This window comes from Mauremys mutica, chromosome 1, assembly GCF_020497125.1.
Source record: "Mauremys mutica isolate MM-2020 ecotype Southern chromosome 1, ASM2049712v1, whole genome shotgun sequence".
NCBI lineage: Eukaryota > Metazoa > Chordata > Testudines > Geoemydidae > Mauremys > Mauremys mutica.
The window spans coordinates 113,953,399-113,976,497 of record NC_059072.1 but is presented as its reverse complement, the minus strand read 5'-3'; the positions used below and the strand labels follow the sequence as shown (position 1 = coordinate 113,976,497).

At 44.6% G+C, this 23,099-nt stretch overlaps 1 protein-coding gene across 1 annotated transcript in view; it reads left to right on the top strand.

The window, feature by feature from the left end:
- MICAL3 (microtubule associated monooxygenase, calponin and LIM domain containing 3) overlaps positions 1-23,099 on the top strand; it is a 346,852-nt gene that overhangs the window by 186,151 nt on the left and 137,602 nt on the right. The window contains exons 11-18 of the mRNA XM_044991795.1: positions 5,826-6,033; positions 7,443-7,559; positions 14,615-14,716; positions 15,397-15,552; positions 16,300-16,400; positions 18,635-18,892; positions 19,494-19,609; positions 22,508-22,634. Of these exons, the coding sequence (XP_044847730.1) occupies positions 5,826-6,033; positions 7,443-7,559; positions 14,615-14,716; positions 15,397-15,552; positions 16,300-16,400; positions 18,635-18,892; positions 19,494-19,609; positions 22,508-22,634 (1,185 nt within the window). The remainder of the gene's footprint in view (positions 1-5,825; positions 6,034-7,442; positions 7,560-14,614; positions 14,717-15,396; positions 15,553-16,299; positions 16,401-18,634; positions 18,893-19,493; positions 19,610-22,507; positions 22,635-23,099) is intronic.

Sequence of the window (23,099 nt, the reverse complement as noted above, 5' to 3'; positions counted from 1 at the left end):
ACCTAAAGTGGAATGGACCTGTGCAATCACTTGAAGAAGAAACTGGTAACCTACCTATCTGTAACTGTTATTCTTCGAGATGTGATGCACATGTCCATTCCACAACCCACTCTCCTTCCCCTCTTTATCGGAGTCTGTCTGGTATGAAGGAACTGAGGGAGGGTTGAAGGTTGGCTTCATCCTCTTATACCAGCACACAGTAGCATGTGGCAGCTGAGGACTCCAGCCATCTCGGCAGGTACCAGTGAGATAAGAAAAGTGCATGAGGTGTGCGTGCACCTACAGAGGAACAGATATGTGCAACATGTCTCGAAGAATAACAGTTACGGAAAGGTAGGTAACTGTTTGTTTTATGCCATCACTCTCAGTATGGTGACGGACCAAGAGAATTTTACAGTTCTACATCTATGTTCTTACAATTCTACATTACAGCACATACCAACCTTTTAAGATGAATTACTTACAGTGAGGAGTTTCTGCTCTAAGTCTGAACAGAATTCATTAAACAGAGTTGTAAGGAAGAGAAAACTACATGCTGTGCTGTTTTTCCTCTAGCAATTAAGCTCACACACTGCAGTTGTTTGGTTATCTGCATAGAATAATTTTTCAGTAATTATACATTTAAATATACTCGTGAATTATTTTTTGGTAATTTCTTTTTAAAAGGAAGGTGAGAGAGAGGAGTATGATACAATTAAGAAACTCTAGAAATTATAATGGGAGTATGTCTTGCTTCTCCCACCAAGAGTGAGATGTTGTTCATTGCTATATATTCACCTTCCCTGAGGAAGCAAATGTCTTGATTAATTACTGTATTACAGAAACTGAAATGAAAGTAATTTCTGTTAATGTGCAGTCAGTGACCTGTAATCTAGATGACTGAATTTTAATCCCCACTTGGATATTAGAAGGTTATTTTAGTTTCTTCCTTGTTTGTTTATTTGATTCTGTTTTTTATAGGGTTGGTAACTAAAGGCTACAGTATTAAATATTTACTGCTAATGGTGTTATGTTCTTGAAGACCTATGGACAGCTTTCTAAGATTTGCTACATGCCTTTAAAGAGAGAGCCTGTGTTGGGCTGTTTGTGTGTAGAGAAATGCAATGCAGATATGAGTTTTTACTTTTACCTAGTTTCTCTAATGCTGTTTATTACTTGTCTCAGATTCTGGTTGAATTTTTGAATTAAGACTTTTTTATGACATCTGAGAAATGACCATAGTTGTATTATAAATAGTGTTCAAGTGAGAGTTGAGTCTATTTGACTTAACGAAAGCTTACGTTAGTTGTTCACTTTTATAATTTTTTATATTCCTGCTTTTAAACATAGTTTGCAGACTACTAGTTAAAACACACACACACACACACACACACACACACACACACACACACACATTTAAATGGGGAAAAAACCTACATTGAAGTTTCCCTTAAGGGCTAAGATTTTACATATGTTAAGTCAGGACATTTATCTATCATTTCTACAATAACTTCAGTTCTGTCATATTGTGTATACACACTAGACCAATTTGTGGGAAGGTTTCAGACCATCCAAACTGGGGTGAAATTGAGGGGCTGAAGTAATCAGAAGCCTTGGTGCTGTGAAACTGGAGAGGGGTGCTAATCCTGTGAATCTCAGCTTTAGCTCTGCAGTCTTAAGAGCTGTGTTGGACTGAAGCCCAAAACTCTGCAAGTGTGAGAGTCCGGTCATTGCAGAATGTTGCCTATATGCAGCTAACCAGAAAATTAGGGTTATAAAGTATTAAAGCAGAAGAGTTGTGCACGGTGTTTTGCTCAAACTTGAACACACACACTGTGGCATAAGCATTAAAAATGTAATGTTATGGGGTTATTTCACTGGGGGAACCACTGCTTGGAATGTCTTTACTCTTGTTCCTGAAAAATCTCAGCTACAGGGTGTTTTTGAGGGGGAAGTTGGGTATAATGCGCACAGCTGTTGCGGCTATTGATCCTAATTCCCACCTCAAGTTTAGAACTTTTCACTGTCTCCAATTGTAGAGCTTCAGCTAAATTACTGTTGGCACCTCCTTATAAATCCAATACATAGCGCTTTGAGTTCTGAACATTCTTACAGGCGAGCCAGTTTTTGCATGAGGGTTTGACCTGGAAAGGGGATGGAAGTGTGAGGAAGAGAGAGGATCAGTTTAAAAATAATTGCTTAAATATCTGTGGGATCTCTGAATGACTCTTAGCTTAGTAGTAATATTTTTTAGTAAGTCGTCCTGTGGAGGCACAAGAATGGACGTCCATCAGTATATTATTAGATGCCTTACAGGCTACATCCAGAATATCTGAATGCTTAAGTATGACCTAAACTTGCATTTGAAGAAAGAATGAGAAGTAGAATTTAAGAAAAACAGATCTTGACCTTACTAGGACAAAATCATTGATAATTAATATACAGGAACATTCTGTGGACCTGAATTTATGAGCTGTCCAGTATAAAATAATTCATTTACTCTCTTGGATCCTATCATGACTACTTCATACTGGGAGTGTCATCAGAAAAATAAAAGTTGGCTGTGTAAATGTGGCCTTGATGCTTATATCATATTTAGTCCTCTTTGGGGATGTGGTTGCGAAAAAAATGGAGTGGTCATTAACTGTATAAAGATGCAGCTGTTCAGCTACTAGGTAATACTTATCCTCTTCGTAACCTTGACAGATGGAAGAAAAGTTTTTGAGAATTGTATTATCAGCAAAGAAATCAGTAATAAATGGGAAAAACTCGCCAGATCCTCCTGATCTAGGACTTTTTACAAGTGCTTGAAAGATTTTTTTTCCTCTCTATTAAGGAGTGAGTTGAAAGTTTGACTTAATCTGGAACCCTTTTTTGGAATCATATTGTAAATCACTTAATGTTTCAGCTGGCCTTCTTTCTGGCGGCCTGAATTGTTTATTTGATGGTTCTTTTGGTTGGGGAACCTGTTGTGGTGCCTTTCCTTTTTTGGTTTCATAGTTTCAGATCATAACTAAGATCTCTGCCTGAAGCTTAATTGTAATGATTGACCAGTGGGATCTGTGATAGGCCTAGGCCAGTTGGGAACCACAGAGTAGTAGAAGGGAGATATACTGGCCACTGGATAAGCAGTTTTCTGTTCCCTGAGTGACCAGAGCAGGGGCTGCTCCAGGCTAATGAGAACACCTGACTCCAATTAACTTGCTAAGAGTCGGGTGAGGCTGTTAAGCACCTGACTCTAATTAAGGCCCCTCTGATGCTATAAAAGGGCTCACTCCAGGCAGGCCAGGGGGAGCCGGGGAGCCAGAGGAGAGGAAGTGTGTGCGAGGAACTGGGAGCAAGAGGCTGAGAGTGAGTGGGCATACTGCTGGAGGACTGAGAACTACAAGCATTATCAGACATCAGGAGGAAGGTCCGGTGGTGAGGACAAAGAAGGTGTTGGGAGGAGGCCATGGGGAAGTAGCCCAGGGAGTTGTAGCTGTCGCGCAACTGTACCAAGAGCCACTCTAGACAGCTGCAGTCCACAGGGCCCTGGGCTGGAACCCAGAGTAGAGGGTGGGCCCGGGTTCCCCCCAAACCTCCCAACTCCTGATCAAACACAGGAGGAATTGACCTGGACTGTGGCTTCTACCAGAGGGGAAGGTCTCTGGGCTGTTTCCTGACCCACAGAGTGAATCTGTGAGGTGAGCAAATCCGCCAATAAGCGCAGGACCCACCAAGGTAGAGGAGGAACTTTGTCACAGACCTCAAACAGCTTCATATTTTGGGAGAGACCATTATGGCTACTTCACATTGGGAGTGTCATCAGAAAGTTGTCTATATAAATGTGGCCTTGATGTTCATGTTTTGGGAAGGACCATTTAATCAGCAATTGGGGCTCTGATCAGTCTCTAGCATGCTTAAGAGCTGCTCAGGGAGTATAGGAGAGATCCAACCCAGAGGCCCCAGTAAGGCCTAGGAAAATGTTTATGTAGCAGCCTAAGATGTATGTCTGAATCTGGGCTGTGTTCACACTTCATTTAGGTATAAAGTGTGTAGGATCACTGACTCTCCATCAGGTGTTTTTTGTATTGAACAGAACTCAGTTCCTATTGTGACAAATTGCCGGCACTACTATGATGGGTCCTGTGCTTTCTCTTCTTGTGGGGGTGTTCAGGACACCATTTCTCGCCCCTGGTTTGGGGCATTAACTGTCCCACTAGTATCCCAGAGAAGGGGAGTGGAGAGGGAGGGACCTGGGCCCGCCCTCTACTCCAGGTCCCAGCCCAGGAGCCCTAGGGGTAGCGGCAAATCACATGAACTAGCGATTCCTTCCCCTGGGCTACTTCCCTCTCTGGCCCTTCAGCTTGTGGGGCTTCCTGCCCTCTCTCTGCTTGGGCAAAGTTTCTCTCAACCCTTTGTGTCTGTGGAGTCCCTCGGCTCTGTACAAGCTGGGTTTCCCTTTACCAAGGGTCTTGGTCTTCTGGCCTGCCACAACACTTTTCCAAACTCTCCTCTGCTTCCCTCCAGCTGCTCTCCTTCAAACTGCTCTCTGCTCCAACACCAAACCACTCTGCTTCAACTCCTCCAACTGTCTGATTGAAACAGAGGGGGTTTTATCAGGTGGCTGGCTTCAGGTGCTCTAATTGGCTTCAGGTGCTCTAATTAAACTGTAGCAGCCTCTCTTCCCTTTACAGGGAATAAGGCTCTCATCATCCTGGGACTTACATATCTCCCATCTATCACTCTCCCGCTGCACTCTGGCCATGCTGTATCACACTATGTTTTCAGGGAGAAAAATAATATGATAAAGGTGGACTGTTTACTACACATCACCTTGTGAGCCATTTGGGCTAGTATACAGGGTTTCTCTTAGGCCATAGGATTGCACTCTGGATAAGTAATGCCAATATACCATCTTGGTTTTTTTTAATCCTACTAAGACATTATGGTGCTCTTGCTATTCAAAGATATCTGGCTTTGTAATTATGTTCAGGTTACCAGTTACTTTCCTTTATTACTAACAGTGCTTATGGGTGGAGTGAAGAATGAGGTTGGAGGAAGAGAGAACACACAGCAGAAGTAGACTTGAAGGGAAATGTGTCCTGCTAGAAATTGCCTCGTCAGTTAGAGAAGAGCTGTGTCTATGCTAAATTTTGTTTCCTAAAACTTCCCGCTGTTGCTGCTTTGATGGTGGCAATGGTAGGAATGGTAAAGTAAACACAAATCTGTGCATTTTTACTGCAGTGTTGTCCCGTGCTGCTCAGAATGGATCTTGATGAGCTACTGGTTAAAATATCCCAGCTCCTGTGTCTTGCCTACCCTAGTTCTCTCACCATTGCTACCACTGGTGCAGCTCCACGACAGTGGGAAATGTTAAGGAAAAAGCCTCGTGTAGGCAAGGCCATTGGTAGTTGCCTCCTAAATGGCCAATTCAGGCTTTGGGAAGTAAAAGTAGTAAGAGAAAATGGCTCAATTACCTGCTCTAAGGAGAGAAATTAACACAAACTGGGCCAGGATCCTTTGGAACTCTTGACACTACTCAAATTTTACAAAGATGGAAGAGTACAGCTTGGCACACTTCTTCATCAAGACTTGAAAATGCACAATTGATTTGTTTGCTCCTCACCACTTCTGCTGGGGTAACGTGCTTGCTTTAATTCAAGCCACAGTAACTGCATTAACAGATTAGTGACAGAGCACGCAGGTGACATCTAAAGGGTTTGTATCTGGTGAAATCCCAGCTTGTGATGCAGATATAGGACAATAGGACTAAGTGAAGTGCCTTGCGCTGCTTTGAAGTTGTGGTAGAAATATATTTTTTTTTATTCATGTCTATAATGTTGCTTGGTGCCAATGTTTTGCAGTGTCTCATAATTGGGGCTGGACCCTGTGGCCTTCGTACAGCCATCGACCTGTCCTTACTAGGAGCCAAGGTGGTGGTCATAGAAAAGCGGGATGCCTTCTCTCGCAACAATGTGCTGCACCTCTGGCCATTCACCATACACGACTTGCGGGGCCTTGGCGCCAAAAAGTTCTACGGCAAGTTCTGCGCAGGAGCCATCGACCACATCAGTAAGTAAAGCGTCTGTTATCCACACATCCGATCTCCCTTCTCCTCAGGGAAAAGGTGGGAGATATGTAGTGACTCAGTAACATTTGATCTTCAGCAATAGCTCCTCTGATCTGCTGTGTCCCTGTAATATGTGACTCTGATGCAATTCAGGCCTATGTTTTTATAGCATTGTTTGGGCCAGACCTAGAGGTGGGCTACAGGAGGGGCTGTTGCAGAACCTGTAATTGCAGCCCAGCATACACCTATGATCTTGCCATGAACCCTTCCTTTCTTCTTTGAAAATTAGACTTGGGGAACCAGCCTCCCCATTCCAACTGATAATTCTCTTTTAAGTGCCTCAGTCTTACCCCTGCAACTGTCACACTACAAATGCTAGGCAAGTTGCCGAAAATGGCCTAATACCCTTGAACATCACACTTTGCCTATGGCCCTACAAAACCCCCAAAAGTAGCAATAAAGCTATAACACTCCTGGCACAGGCAAATATAAGACAATTTCACATAGGTTGTAATCTATGCATTTGGAAGAGTGGAAAGGAGTGGTGAAGATGGAGTCACTACTTAACGTTTTTAGGAAAGTGTCTGAGGACAAGGAAAGCTGCCAGACTATTAGTAGGATTTGATTGGGTAGAGGGTTAGGAATCAAGCTACTGGGAAGATAAGATAGGTTTGATTTAAATGGGGGATCTACTGCCCTTTTAAAGCTGACTGACTATGCTTTCACAGTCAGCAGGGTAATGCATTCCATTGTTTTTGATCATGTATTGGGCATGTCCCCAGCCAGTTCTTTTTAACCCCCGGGGATGTTTTCTACCAAGTGGTGAGCCAACAAAAGCTGGAAGATAGGGAAGCAAATCCTGCCTAGCAACAGCTGATAAACAGGACTTGGCCTCCAGTAGGAGTGACAGAAAGATCTCTGGAATTTTGATCGTATAGATAGACACACAGAGCATTCCATCCTCTTTTGTCCGTCTCTTCTCCCCCCCCCGCCCCAAATTACAGCAATTAAGTGGAGTCCTGAATTAGCCTGCAGAGTTTTCCCTGCAGAGTAGCAGTGTCTTTATCTCCTGTAGTATTCCTCCAGGCCTACGAACTGCCTACCTCACTCTAAGAAGCTGTGCTAGCTCTTGAAGGAGCAGAAAGTGTGAAGCTTGATGCCCTGCCCTGAACCACAATCCTTGGGATAGGAAGGCAGGTGTTGGACGAACTTCCCCATTGGTCTGGGAGACTGATTTCTGTGTTCTTTAAAATCATCTTATAAAATGCTTTATTTATAAAAATGATCTGAAGAGGCTTTTGTAGTAACTGGTCCTTCCATAAGATGTGCACTGATGAACATTTATAATACAGGTAGATTTTGTTTTCATACAATATTAACTTATTGTCTGAGTCTATCTCCTGTCCTGCAGGTATCCGTCAGCTCCAGCTCATCCTCTTGAAGGTTGCCTTGATCTTGGGAATAGAGATCCATGTCAACGTGGAATTCCAGGGGCTTGTCTATCCCCCCGAGGACCAGGAGAATGAGAGTAAGTAGAACAAAATGAGAGGTGTGGGGGGGAGGGGGGACTAGGGGAGTAAAAATGGGTCAGGTGCATGCACACAATGCTGCTCTTCAGACTGAAGAAGCAGGCTAGTTTAATCCAATAGGTTTTATTTTCTAGTACCTAAATTTGGTGGTTCTTGGTGGTCCCTATGGATATTCACTGGGGGTTTGAATGCGCTCTCTTTGCCCTGGACCAGAAATTCTTCAATAGCAGTGTCTGTTGGTTTGCACCTGCACCTTTCGTCTCCATGTGCTCCGAACCGAGGGCATAAGGGGCAGTGCGGACCAGCCATCTCTCCAATTCCTGCTCTGCCGCAAATCTGAAGAGGGTCTGAGCAGTGGGGAAGGAGGATGGGATGCAAATACACAGGGGAACCATACAGCTTGACGAACTCTAGATACTATAAGGTATAAGTAACCTTCTTTCTTCTTTGAATGCTGGTCTCCATGAATATTCACTGTAGGTGACTCCCGAGCAGCGTTTGAGGAGGCGGGTGTAAGGAGATGCTCTGCACCAGTCTGCAGGATTGCTGAACCAGAGGAAGCAACCACAGCCATGGCTTGCATGAGGGCATAGTGGTTGGTAACCATGTGACCGAAGCCCCAGGTTGCTGCTCTGTAGATCTTGGGGCGGGAGATTCCTTGAGCTCTGGTAGAATGAGCCCTGACCAATAGTTAATAGTTTAGTCATAGTGAGTGGGGATGGGGGGTCTGCCCTGCCTTCCATTGTTCTCCCAGGGCATTTAGTGTGACCAGGGTTCTGAGCTTTAAATCCAGCCTGGCCTGCCTTCAGGACTTCCCAGTGAGTGACCCTCTTGAGCACTCCCTTGGGGGGTCACACCTTCCATCAGAGTGTGAGACCTGCCACTCCTTTCTCTTTGGCTCTAGGCAGTCTCTGGAATTTAGACTCTGCAGACATCTAATGAAGCCCTCCATGAGGCCCCTGTCAGATCTGGAACCCTTCTGCTCTCCCTCTTGTTGGTCAGAGCCTCTGGGCAGCGCCTCACTAGCAACAGCATTTGCCAGCTCAAAATCCTCCAGCAGCCCCAAGGCCTCCATGAAACGAAGATATGAAGAGGAAAGGAGAAACCGCTGTAGAAAGAGACAAATCACTGCATAAGACCACCAAGAAAAGGTCTGCCTTTTCCCCACCCTTGATACCAGGTGAGACTCCGTGCTCCAGAGCAGGTTCACCCAGAGCTCACAGGGAGCACGGGCCAGGTGCTTCCGGCACTAAACCTCCACAAAGGTGTGTAAGGATAGGAAAGAGAACTCATCCACTGCACCCCACCAAGACCTGTGCCCAACCCCACCTCAGGACTCCAACCTATACTGAAGTACCTGGCCAGCTCTCCTTCCTAAAACCTCATTACAGCCTTCTTGAGGACCTGGTGATTTACACAGATCCTGAGTTGCCAAAACCATAGGACTCAGTTCTAGTCAGAGAGATCACTACACTATTCCCATGTTGTTCATTGGTCCCGTGTGCTAGCTGGGCCATGGACGCTTCAACACTGTTGGGACACTACTCGCTGAGGTATACCTTTGGCCATCCTGCCACAAGACAGATGATACCAACAGACCCACTTATAGTGTTGGATGACTGTTACTCCGCAGATGAACAGGAGGTGATACCACTGGTTCCCCCAATGGTCCCGACACGGGACATCGGTCCAAGTGGTTTCCAGAGGCCCCTACATCCCCATGACCTATACTATGCAACTAGGGACCAATGGTACCACCCTGTAGGACCTGCTTCTGTTACCATATATGGGCGTACACACTGACGATACTGGAGCTCTTGGGATCTATGCTATCGAGCCTCAGACTGAGGAGCTGGGGGCATCACTTTTGGCACAAATTACCTCTAAGAGAGGAACCTCAACTCCTCAGGATCATATGGAGGAACAACAACTGGACAAGTCAGTACTGCTAGATCTGCCAACAGCATTATCTTAATTTCCAGATGAAGCAATGGCACTACCCTCTCTCTCCCCTCCAGAGGACTACAGGCAGTACCTGGAACTTCTGAGGAGGATCAGTGAAACCCTCCAGAGTACACTGGAAGAGGTTCAGGATCCTACACAAACTTCTGGATATTCTCCAGTACACAGATCCTTCCAAGGTGACTCTCGCTATTAATAAGCCCATTTTAGAGCCTGCTAAGGGCATTTGGTACACACCAGCCACCTGTTCCCTGACCCCTGAGAGGACTGAAAAGAAATACTTTGTTTCCTCCCAGGGGGAGAAGTACTTTGTTCAGACCTTAGCTGAACTCTCTGATTGTCCAAGCAGTCATAGTGTGGAACAGACTATACCAACTCAGGTCCACTCCTTTGGACAATGATGCCATCATCGGAAAGAACTTTTCTTCAGCCAGACTACTATGCCACATTGCGAACTAACAAGCAGTCATGGCAAAGTATGACTTCATTAACTACAACAAGCTGTCAGAGTTCGTCAGTAAACTATTGCAGGACTGTAGGCCTCAATTCCAAGCTATTCCTAGATGAAGGGAATCTGGTAACTAGATCGTCCCTTCAGGTGCCACTTGATGCAGCGGACCTGGCTTCCTGTGCCATGGTGACCTTGGTGGTCATGAGGCAGATATCTTTGCCGCAATCATTGGAGTTCCCCAAAGAGATCCAGTTGATGTTTGATAAATTGGAGAGAGTTCAGAGAAGAGCCATGGGAATGATTAAAATATTAGAAAACTTGCCAGATAGTGATCGATTCAAGGAACGGAATCTATTTATCTTATGAAAGAGAAGGTTAAAAGGTGACTTGATCAGTCTGTAAGTACAATGGGAACAAATACTTGATGATGGACTCTTCAGTCTAGCAGAGAAAAGTATAACATTCAATGGCTGAAAGTTGAAGCTAGAAAAATTCAGACAGGAAATAAGGTGTAAATTTTTAACAAAAGATACCAGCCAACCCCTCAGCTGTTCTACCACCAGAGGGCCTATGAACTCCTGAAAAGACGTCAGAGGGTGCAGCATGACAGACACATCATACCACAACCATCCCCTCTCCAGACTCAAACACCTACCAAGACATTTTGATGGGATGTTCGTGAGCCATCAGCCAGTCCAGGCACAAACAGTTTCCATTCCCTCTTTCAGTGTTTTCCCCTGACCTGTTTTCTTCTTGAGGGCAGCTTATAACATTAGACAAATGGGTCTTAGACATCATTGCAACTGGGTATGTAATCAAATTCCTGTTGTCCCACCCCCTTGAAAATCTGCCCCTGTTCAGAGACCCCTGTCATGAGAGGATTCTCAGACAAGAGCTGAACTCCCTAATCCAGCTAGGGGCTATAGAGCTTATACCCCCTCATCACAAGGGGAAGGGCCTTTACTTCAAATACCGCCTAATCCCCAAAAAGAAAGTGTGCTGGAGGCCATCCTGGACCTCAGGCAACTGAACATCATCATCTGCTACTCCAGATTCAGAATGTCTACCCTGTCTGTTATAATCCCCTCCTTGAATGAAGGTGACTGATTTGCAGCTCCTGATTTGAAGGACACTTGTTTGCATATTTTGACATCCATCCAGCGCACAGGAGATTGCTGCGTTTCACAGTGAGGTTAGTGCATTCCAGTACATGATGCTCCCCTTTGCCCTTTCAGCGGCCCCCAGGGTTGATACAAAAGTAATGGCAGTGGTGGCAGCACACCTGCACTGTCAACACAACTCTATATTTCCCTGCCTACATTATTGGCTGCTCACAAGAGGATTGTACCACAAGGCGCAGGTAGCACTCATCTCCTTACTCAACCTGAGTCACTCCTTGGGACTTCAGGTAAATCCAGGCAAGTTCACTTTAACACCCACAACAACTACAGAATTTACTGGAGCAAATCTAGACTCTCTTGCAGCCAGAACCTATTTACCACAGGACAGATTCCTTGCAAAGATAGACCTCATTATTCACCTTCTTCTCAGCCTTCAGACATCAGTCCAGTCCTACTTCATCTAGCTAGGTCACCTGGCGGCATGCATTTACTTTGACCCCCTTTGCGAGGCTCCATTTTCACGGTCGCCAGGCTTGGCTGAGGAAGGTCTACACTCTGAGCAGAGACCCCCTAGACAAAAGTCTCACTTCCTCAGTGTCCTGATATCACTCACCTAGTGGGAAAAGAGGGGCAATGTTTGTGTAGGGTTCCTTTTGTTCCTGTGCCACCCCCAAAGACACTTGTTATGGATTCCTCTTTACTGGGCTGTGGAATGGATCTGGACAACAATGCAGCTCAGGATTCCTGGACTCTGCAAGAATCCACACTCCATGTTCTTGAGCTTCAGGCAGTACACGAACAGCGTAAGAGGTTCCTGCCCTTCATCTGGTCCACTGATGTCCAGGTCAGGTCAGACAACATGGCCGCTGTTTATTATGGAAACAAATGGCAGAGCAAGGTCTACCCCGCTCTGCAGGGAAGCAGTCAAACTCTGGAACTGGTGCATACAGCATCAGATTATCCTCTATGCAATGTATCTACCAGGAGTAATGAACTTCCTAGCAGACACCGTAGGCATTTTCACAAGGGGAAGCACCACTTGTCGTTAGTCCAGCAGATTTTATTGCAAGTGGGGATTCCCATCATGGGAGCTTGTTGCAACTGATGGAAACAGGAAGTGCCCGACCAATTGCTCTCAAGACTCACAGGGGCCTGACTTCAAAGGGGATGCCTTCCCAGTGCAATAGTCAAACCTGATGAAGTATGCTTTCCCTCACATTCCCCTCCTACCTCACATCCTCAGAAAGATCAAGTGGGAGAAGGCAACAGTGATTTTAATAATACCATGTCGGCCACGACAGTTTTGGTTCACCATAGCTGGGCAGATGGCATCCTGCCCATGCATTCACCTGCAGCTACCTCCCAGCCTACTGCCACAGAAAGGAAGCATCCCCAACCATCCCACCACCACACCTCTCCATCTGGCAGACTGGTTATTGGATGGACAGCAGACTTACACAGATCTTGCTTGGAGGTCCAATCCATCCTTCTCTATAACAGGAAACCCTCAACAAGAAAGTGTTATGCTGCCAAATGGAAGCGGTTCTCCCTATGATGCCAGAGCATCGTTTGCCTCTGAAGAAGTCCAGAATTCCTCTTATCTTGGACTGTCTCCTCTCCTTTAGGTCATTGGGCCTATCCATCAGTTCACTATGGGTACGCAAGCGGCTATCAGTGTCTCTCATTCTTTGGTAGAGAGCTGTTGGTTTTCACCCACCCCATAACAGTAAAGTTGTTAAAAGGCATTGTCCGAAACTTCCCACCAGTTTCAAAAATTATGCCTGCTTAGGATGTGAACCAGATACTATCGGCGCTTATAAACCTGCCATTTGAACCTTCTGGCTTCCTTTTCCTTCTTACACTTATTGATGGAGGTGGCATTCCTAACAGCTACCTCCTCGTCCAAGAGAGCGGGTGAACTTGGGGCCCTGGTGATGGACCCACCTTATACTGTCTTTCACAGAGACAAAGTATCCCTGAGATTGCATCCCAAGTTTGTCCTTATGAGTCCCCCTGATTTTCACTTGAACCAGAAGGTTCACCTTCCTGTATTTTATCTGAGACCTCACAATAATGAGGAGGACCGGAGACCCTAGATGTACACAGAGATCTGGCCTTCTACCTGGACAGGCCAAGGCCCGTTAGAAGATCTCTGAGATTATTCATCTCCTTTGCTGAGAGGATGAAAGGAGAGGCAGTATTTTCCCAACAGCACTCTGAATGGATTTCCAACTCCATCCTCTTCTGCTATGAGCTGGCAGAACCCCTCCTCCTTAGTCTGTCAAGGCTCATTCTACCAAAGCTCAAGCCGCCTTAATGGTTTCCCTGCAAGGAATCTCACTTTTTGAGACCTACAGAGCGACAACCCAGGGCTCCATTCACATGGTTATCTGGCACTGTGCCCTTGTGCAAGCCTCCGCTGTGGATGCTTCCTTTGGTTCAGTGATCTTGTGAACTGTGGTGCAGAGCAACTCCTCAGTAGTAACTGCTCGGGAGTCACCCACAGTGAATATCCACAGAAACCAGCCCTTGAAGAAAGGAAGGTTACTTACCAGATAGTCACTGGAGTTCTTCAAGCTGTATGGTCCTTATGGGTATTCGCATCCTGCTCCCCTTCCCCTCTGCTCAGATCCTCTTCGGATTCGTGGTAGAGTAGGAACAGGAGAGGTGGTCAGTCCACACTGTCCCTTGTGCTCCCAGATGAGGGCATGAGGAACTGAAGGACACAAACCTGGACTGACAGACACAGCTATCGAAAAATTTTCCAGACCCAAGCTCAGGGAGCACATGCAAACTCCCTGCAAATACCCATATGGGCCAGCACTCGAAGAACTCCAGTTACTATAAGATAAGTAACTTAACCTTCCTTTACTTTACAAAACTAAAAGTACCTAATGTAGTCTGATGAAATGGACAAAATGCTACAGTTTACAATAGTTCCTGCAGAATTTTGGCCCATTGCGCCTACAATAGCGTAGAACTTTTTTGTAACAGCAACCACTTGCATTGCATGCATTGTGGCTATTTAGATCATTTTCCCTGCACACTTGCCCTGGATGTTGTTGGCAGTCTTGTTACTGGCCAAACAGATCAAGTAACGTATGAGAAGTTGGACTTTTAATCTATTGGGCAAAGTCTTTTTCAGTCTTGTAACACAGAGAGCCTTACAGTGATCTCTCTAGTACTGTTATACTTTATGTCCTAGTTCTATTAAACCCCATTTGTCTAAAAGCTTTTGGTAGATTGTGGCTGTTCGGGTTCCCTTTAAGTGAAACGATGTGTACAATAGGCGTAGATCTTACTACTGCAAGTGTTTTCTAGATGCAATTGGGGTACAAAAATGGTCTTGAAAAGATGCTAACACCACCTGTTAGGGTATCAACTGTATAGCCTCCCAAGCCAGGGATGTGAGAAATGGTTTGTGTAGGAAGTGAGAGGTGATTCCTATGCTCACTTTTTTTTTAAATGTCTGTGTATGTAGATGCACCTAATACATTATTAACTGAGGGTTTATTCACAGGGATAGGCTGGCGTGCACAGGTCCACCCAAAAACACACCCGGTGTCAGAGTACGAATTTGAAGTGGTCATTGGAGGAGATGGCAGGAGGAACACTTTAGAAGGTAATGGCTCCTGATGCATCCACAATGGAGAGCTTTCCACAACACACACTTAGCAGTGGAATTGTCTCTGTTTTAAATGGTCACAGCAGAGCTGAACTAAAAACAATTTCTGTATGAGCTGCACTCCAATCTCTTTCCAAATATTCAGCACTTAAAAAGTCTGTAAAGATGTGACAGAGGAGACACAAGCTCCCTTTCAGCCCTCAGGAATCCAGTTGGCCAATTATATCACCACTTCCTCTTCCATTCTCTTTATCTTCCTCTACAAGCAAAGCAGCAGGTGTATTTTTTTTTCTAGATTTTTTTTTCTTTTAACATGGACTAATCTTGCACTTGCACCTCCTGCTTCTGAGATAATGTGGGGAATTATTAGGCATATCAATGGGGTGGTTGGGAATGATATTTTAAATCATTGCTGTAAGAGCCATTGCACTGTGTGGGATAGAGGCGAGCCATTTCAGTATTGTCCGACATTTTCTTTTTTCTTCAAAGAGCCAAGTTTTATTTTCCCGGTGAAGCAATTTTCAGGAGAGGATTTTGTTGCTTCCCCTGTAAAGAAGAGTGTCTGTAATATCTGACCCCTTCCCTCATATATTTAGGGGCCCGCTTTGTAGCAGGCTGAGTGAGTCTTCTCTGAACTTGAGCTGTATTTCATGATCTCTGCTCTATCCTGTCCCTAGGGTTTCGTCGGAAGGAGTTCCGTGGTAAGCTGGCAATTGCTATCACAGCAAACTTCATCAATCGCAACACCACAGCCGAAGCCAAAGTGGAGGAGATCAGTGGCGTGGCCTTCATCTTTAACCAGAAGTTCTTCCAGGATCTGCGAGAAGCCACAGGTTTGTGAACAATGAGCAAATATCTAGAGGTGAAGGAATTTATCTAATTAACAGTTTTTTACACTAGTTGTCTCCTTAAGCTGCTTTTTTTTCACCAATGAATGAGTGAGTATTGTGGCCCTTGATCCAAGAAGTACATCACTATTGTCTGTCTGATTGTCTCCCACTTTCTCAACTGATTTGTTCCAGCTTGTTCTTCAACTGCTTGTCATTGTGGCTTGTAATGGAGGGCTGTGCTTTTTAACTTTTGGACAAGTGCTAAGCCATCCTAGCATTCCATGGAGAAACTAGGATGCCATGTTTTCTCTCTCTCCCCCACTCCTCTGAACTCAAGCTTCGGAATCAAAACAAGGTCAGGGCTGCTAGGGAGGGAGAGAGATGTCTCTGTGTAGCTAAAGGTTCAATTTTTGAAACTCCTTGAAAGCATGTGAATCAAATGCTCAGTGCAACCATATAATAGTTCTCTCTGTTGTAAGGGTTACCAGCCGATGTAATTTCAGTCTGGTGTATGCTCCTTGTAGGTTGGAGCTTTCCAAGGCTTTGGGGGATTTTGGCAGGGCTCTCCATTACATTTAGAGGCATGGGTGAGTCTCATGTGCACTATCAGACATTCTCTGTGCACAGGCCTCACCTTGGCATGGGCCAGGAGGGCTGAGCCAGAGCTCTTCCAAATGATGCTGTGAGCTCTTGTACTACATATAACATACAACCGACTTTGTATTACTACATCCCTTTCTTCTGTCATAGGTATTGACTTGGAGAACATTGTCTACTACAAAGATGACACTCACTACTTCGTCATGACTGCCAAAAAGCAGAGTTTGCTGGACAAAGGGGTGATACTGCATGTGCGTATTACGTTCTCCCAAACCTCTCCGTATTAGACATAAGAGACAATCTGGCCTTGGCACCTTGGGAGAAGGGAGTATATTTTTGAAGGGAATTAAATAAATGAGCGTTTAACATTTACCTGGGCATACTGACTTCTCTTCAATGTTTTGAGGTAGGCCTCTCTTAGGACATGGCCTGCAGGATTTTTAAGGCAGGATGTCACTAGTGCCCAGTTTGGGGAAGCAGATTGAGTCCTTAGAAAAGGATTACATGCTCTGCTCTGCACTCATTTGCATCCCCCTTCAGATCTGGGGCTTCTAGACATAGCAAGTTTAAATGTCCTGCAAGGCCCATAGACTGTCAGTGACTCTGCCTCGTTTGGTGGAGGTGAAAGAACTGGGAGTGTGAAGAGATCTTGTGATGGAGCTTTACCCATTACTTGTATTGACAGAGATCAGTTTAATGTTGGTTTTGGTCCTAAGAATTAAGTAGGGCTCTAGATCTTGCATTTTTTGTCTGAAAACAGAGCATGGAGGGAAGTGCACTGGAGTTTAAATTAACTACCATTTACACCAATGGGCTAACACTTCATTTACACTTGATTTGTCAACAGCTGGACTGCACTATTAAGTCTGTTCTGACAATATACAGAGCCAGGCTGTACCTTAGAACTGCCTCCTATGGTTATGGCAAGGCAGCTACATATTAATCACCAAGAATGTAACATTCTCCAATAAGTTGTTTTACTAACTTGCCTGCTAGTGGTTTGGGACTGTTATGCAATATTGCACATGGATTATGTCAATCTGACTTGGAGAAACATGATTTGAAATAATATATTAAGGGGATCCTGGATATCAGATTTCAAACATTAGTCCAAGTAAACATGTAAAAATATTGTATGTTAATTGCTTTGCTCAGATGCCCTAAGCCAGTGGTCCCCAACGCGGTGCCCGCGGGCGCCATGGCGCCCATGGGGGCATCTTAATGCGCCCGCGTCCTGGCCCCCGGGAGAGCACCCGCCGAAATGCCGCCGAATTTCAGCAGCATTTCAGCGGGGACGCCTCTCGATGACGACGCTTTCCGTCGACAAGTGATGTCATCGAGAGGTGTTGCCCCCGAAATGCCGCCAAAATTCGGCGGCATTTCGGCGGGTGCTTCACTGCCGCAGTGGTCCTTCAGCTGGCGCCCGCCAGCCAAAAAGGTTGGGGACCACTGCCCTAAGCTGGCACACACTAAGCTTGTTTTAATCAAGACCTAAACCCAGACATGCTTCCCTTATAGTGAAGTTCACAGGAGTTGAGCTGGATGCTTTCACTGAGAGCATGTCTACCCCGTGAGGTAACGCGTACTACGGGCTGGGGACTGGAGCAGGGGTGGTTTCTAAAGCGACTAACATGTAACGTAGTAACTGGCCCACAAAGACCTGCTGGTGTGCACTAAAAGTTCCCTAGTGCACGTTAACATAGTACTGTGTCAAACAGCGCTATGTTGAAGTGCATTAGGGAACTTTTAATGTGCACCAGCTGGATCTATACAGACCAGTTAGTGCGTGACACAATGTGCTTTAGAAATCACTCCTCTGTAGTCTGCATTGCTTTTCCGTGTAGACAAGCTCTTAATCTTCACTTCAGCTTTTTATATTGGTGTGATTTAGGTTTTTATAGCTAAGCTCTGAAGTTCACTCTCTATAAAGATGGAATAGAAAGGGCATTTAAGTACTCAAAATAAAAAAATTAATTTAGCAGATGACATAATCATGAAGCCTCTTCAGAAACAATCATCAAAAGGCTGTAGTTATACAACTTTATGAAGCTATAGCGTCTGTTGTTGACGGTATCCTTTTGGAAGTGACCCTACACATTATTTATGGCCAAGATACTGTTGCCAGCTTTAGCATATATGCTTTCCATTTGTAGTGTGCATGCTAAGCACCCCCACAACCACTGTGCTTGCTGGCACTGCCCACTTTTATATTTTTCACACCTCTGGAGTGACCATATTGCCTGTTGGCATGCTCAGAAATGCCAGCAGGGTTGTCAAGGCTCTTTGCAAGAAGAAGAGAAAGAAACATTGTTTTCTCTTAGAGGCCTAGACACTAGTGATCATGAAATAATTTAGGGAAAGATCCTAAATCGGTGGACTCAGAGGAGTCTCAGAACCTACAGTTGTAGATTGTCTGCAGATACTAAACTTAAAATTTCCTCTCCCAACATGGCTGTTCTACTCTGACTCTTCTCTCTTTTGGTAGGACTACGCAGACACAGAGCTGTTACTCTCACGGGAGAATGTGGACCAGGAGGCTTTGCTCAACTATGCTCGGGAAGCAGCTGACTTTTCTACCAATCAGCAGCTGCCGTCACTGGACTTTGCCATCAATCACTATGGGCAACCTGATGTGGCCATGTTTGACTTCACGTGTATGTACGCATCAGAGAATGCAGCGATGGTGCGAGAGCAGAATGGTCACCAGTTGCTCGTGGCACTGGTTGGAGACAGTCTGTTAGAGGTAGGTGTTAAACAGCTCACTCACTGTGTGAGCCATGAATGGAAGTGATCGCACCCCTATTACCATTGAAATGAATGCAACTTTCCCTTTGCGCTATGAGTGTTTTATCATGAGGAAGGCAACTGCTGTTTTATATAATAGAGTGGGAGGAGCAGGGGGAAGGAATGGTGGGAAAACAGTGAGTATTCAGCATAGCAGTGACCTTCTATGCAGAGACCTGCTGAAATTGCATCGGTTCTACCTGCTCCTTGTTGTGGCCACTAGAATCCCTGAGGACACTATGCTAGGATAGTTAATAATTAGCATGCTGTAGTTAGTTTGAAATATCTGTTTTTTAAGACAGGCTCTTAGCAGCTCCAGGCTATGAGTCATTGTAGGGAATAATGAAACACTAGCTGTGGATTAGCTCACAGACAGTTCACCATGCATTTGGCCTCTACTAGCCCAGAGGGAACCAGTGTCTCCAGCTAATCTCTGAGTTATAATATCCTAGTAGGCTACCCTCTACATATGTTCTTGGTACCATTTTTAATTTCCTTTCCCAAATGACCTTTTCTTCCCCCTTCCCCTCTTTTTTGTGTGTGTGACCTATTACATCTAGCCATTCTGGCCGATGGGAACTGGAATAGCCAGGGGCTTTCTGGCTGCCATGGATTCTGCTTGGATGGTACGAAGCTGGTCTCAGGGAACTAGCCCTTTGGAGGTCCTCGCAGAGAGGTAATGGAGGGTTATTGTGGGGAAATGAGTCTAGTTGTGAATTCTGATCTGAATACAGAATGATTTGGGGGCAGAGGTAGGTGGAAAAGTAATTGTGCTCAGAAGGCTCACTCTTCTGACCATCCACTCCAATTCCTTGTCCTGTTACAGATGTGCACCCAGAGTGGGGTGGAGGGAGCAAACCCTGTGTCTTTAGTGTTCCTGGAGGCTGCCCATTGGAGTGGTTTGATTAAGGGAAAGATTTCCCAAGAAGGTGAGGGAACTGGCCAGAAGCACCACCATGTGACGGTCAGGATCAAAACACATGCAGACTGGTGCTCGGCTGTAACTTGCTGCTCTGAGCACCAAAGGTCCAGTGGAATCTATTCAGAGAGGAACAGAATAGCGACCGAAGTGTGTTGGTGCTACTTTCTATTGGTTAAAAGCAGATTAGGGAAAGGAGAATATTTTCTTAGTGGTTATTGGGATTGTATTAGGTGGAAAAAGTGAGTCTGATCAGTGCTCTAAGCCTTAACTATACAGTCTAGGTGAAGAAAAGCTTAGCTGCCAAGGGGATAGATGCCTTTGAAATAGCCGGGAGACAGAAATACATGCTAATTCCAATGATCTTGTAAATATTTTTTCTGTGTGTGTGGGGTTTTTTTTGTTTAATTTGGAGATAATGGTCTATATTTAATTCCATACTCTAGCCTCTACATTCACTATCTTATTTTCACGTTGAATCTACTGCTTGCACATTCTCTCTCTCTGTTTTGTTTTGTTTTGTTTGTTTATGTTTTGTTCCAGGTGACATAGCAGCATTAGTAATAAAGGAATTGCCTTTACAGATCAAACCAGCGTTCCATCCAGGGTGGAATGATTTAAATCACTGAGTTTTTTGGGTTTTTTTAAAGAAAACCAACAAAACTCCAAAACTCGTTGATTTAAATCAAGCTGAGGCATTGTAACACTAATTTGAAAACTTGTGCAATTGCTAGGTTAGATTAAAATTTATAATGAACTAAATTATAGATGCCGGGGGTTTTAAATGTCACTATAGCATTTTTAAAATTCCACTGCTGGTTGGGTATCTTATTTGAATTTTTTTTTTAAAAACTGCTATATTGAGGTACATCACTTAAAGAGGTACATAACTTTATGCACGTGTTCTTGAAATTGATGATGTGAATAAGTCCTTGTAGTATCAGAGGCCAAAATTGTATTTTTATAAAAAAAAAAAAATTTTTTTTAGTGTCATTAAAGTTTCTTCAAAAATTGGTTTTGACAATGATAACTTCTCTAGACTTTCAATCCAAAATTATTTTGAACTTTTTTTTTAATACACACAGGACATAACTTTAGGGTCCTAATATAGGAGTTCAGCTTGGTCAAACCATTTCAGCTTCCTTGATGTGTGGAAGTTTGGTATTTCAGAAGGTGGTGTTGATTGTGCATATAGCTTATCAAGTCTGTGCTTGAGTTTGTGCTGTTCTCACAATAAGGATGTTAATGAGGCCCTGAACTTATCTTCATCATAGAGGAGTGTTTTAAGAGTGAAATTTAGTAGAAAAACCTCTGTTAAATCTGAATTTCTGCTAACAATTAATAGGCAATTAAATAGGAAATGAATTAAAGAAATAGGTGCAAAATGTCCACTTTAACAATTTGACTATAAAATGGAAAGAAATTCCCAAACTAGCAACATGTGTATTAACTCACAAATTTTGTCCGTTCTGGGTCCCTCTAATTTAGTGTTGTGTCTGACATTGGCCAGAACCAGGTGCAAGAAATCCTGGATCATTATAGAATAGGGGTCGTGGCCCATCAGGGTAATCCGCTGGCGGGTCGCGAAACATTGTTTACGTTGGCTGTCCAAAGGCATGGCCCCCTTGCAGCTCCGGCTGCGGTTCACAGTTCCCAGCCTATAGGAGCTGTCGGAAGCGGTTGCCAGTATGTCTCGGTGACCCGCACCACTTCCTGCAGCTCCCATTGGCCAGGAACAGCCAACTGCGGCCACTGGGAGCTGCACGGGGCCATGCCTGCAGATAGCCAACGTAAACAAAATGTCTCGCGGCCTGCCAGCAGATTACCCTGATGGACCGCGTGCCGAAGGTTGCTGACTCTTGTTATAGAATATCATATCCACAGGACAAGCTTCTTTCTAAAGCTTGCCAGTTAGAGGTTGGCTTATGCCATCTTTCGCATGGGTTTATATTCTTAATATTTTTATCCTGTCTGATATAATTGTGGAAGTCCATATTAAATATTTAATACTTTTTTATTACAATTAATCTCTTGACATCAATACCACCTTGTGTCAGTGAGTTTCACAGGTTAATTATGCACTGAGGAAAAACGTATTTCATTTTCAGTTTTAATTTTGCTTGCTTTTATTTGATTCTGCCTTCTTGTTCTTTCTTACAAGAGATTAAATAGGAACATATGATTTATCTTGTCCATATTATTTATTATTTTGTATGCCTTTGTCATGTCTCCTCTCTATCTGTCATGTCCCAGTCATTTCCAGCAGTTATATGGAATTCTCTCCTTGCATTTACTAATGTTTTTTTCGTCTGTTTCTGGACTACTTATTTCTATTGCCTCTTTTGAAATGGGATGACCAGAGCTGAAAACAGAATTCCAGGCGAGGGCATACTATTGATTTATATAATGGCAATATATTTTCAGTATTATCTGTCTCATTCTATTCTTCTCACCTCTCTGATTCCTGCTGAATTAAAATATAAACAGCGTAGATGCTTAAGTACTGGATTTTGTTTGTTTCATATCTGAAGGGGTAGGTTTGTGAATTCGAGTGTTCTAACCCTCTGAGTTCATGAGGGTCTTGACTTTGAAGGTGTGGTGGTGATGTGTCTCTTTCTCCTACTTGCTGATCTGAAGTTAGTATTTTTCCCTCAGGGAAAGCATTTACAGGCTGCTGCCTCAGACCACCCCTGAGAATGTGAGTAAAAACTTCAGCCAATACAGCATCGATCCTGTCACACGGTATCCCAATATCAACGTCAACTTCCTGCGGCCAAACCAGGTAACTGAGCTGGCAATACCTTCGACAGCATGTGATCTGTGTCCTCTTCATGTAGCCATTAGTCTGTATCAGAGGTTCTCAACTGGGAGTCGGGGGACAGCACAGCGAGCTATAAACAAATGCCAGGTCGTGATGCTGCTCACTCACGTTTGGCCCCCCACCACTCTGGCACAATGGAGGGGTAGCTGGGCCAAACTTGAGCAAGTGGCATTGCCATGGCCGCCATTGGCTGGAAGGGGGTAGTGTGTGGTGAGGAGAGGGCCCACCTGTGCACAGATGCACACATTGTGCTGTGGCAAGCTCCTCTGAACAGTGAGAGCCAGCAGTCTGGAGCAGGAAGCTGGGCCCAGGCCTGTATGAAAGAAGCTACTGTCTAGGATGAGTGTGGGTTGGGCTCGCTCTCCAACACCCTCCACTCCCCCCCTCCACACAGAGCCAGGATAGAGCCAGGCTCTGCCCTGTTGG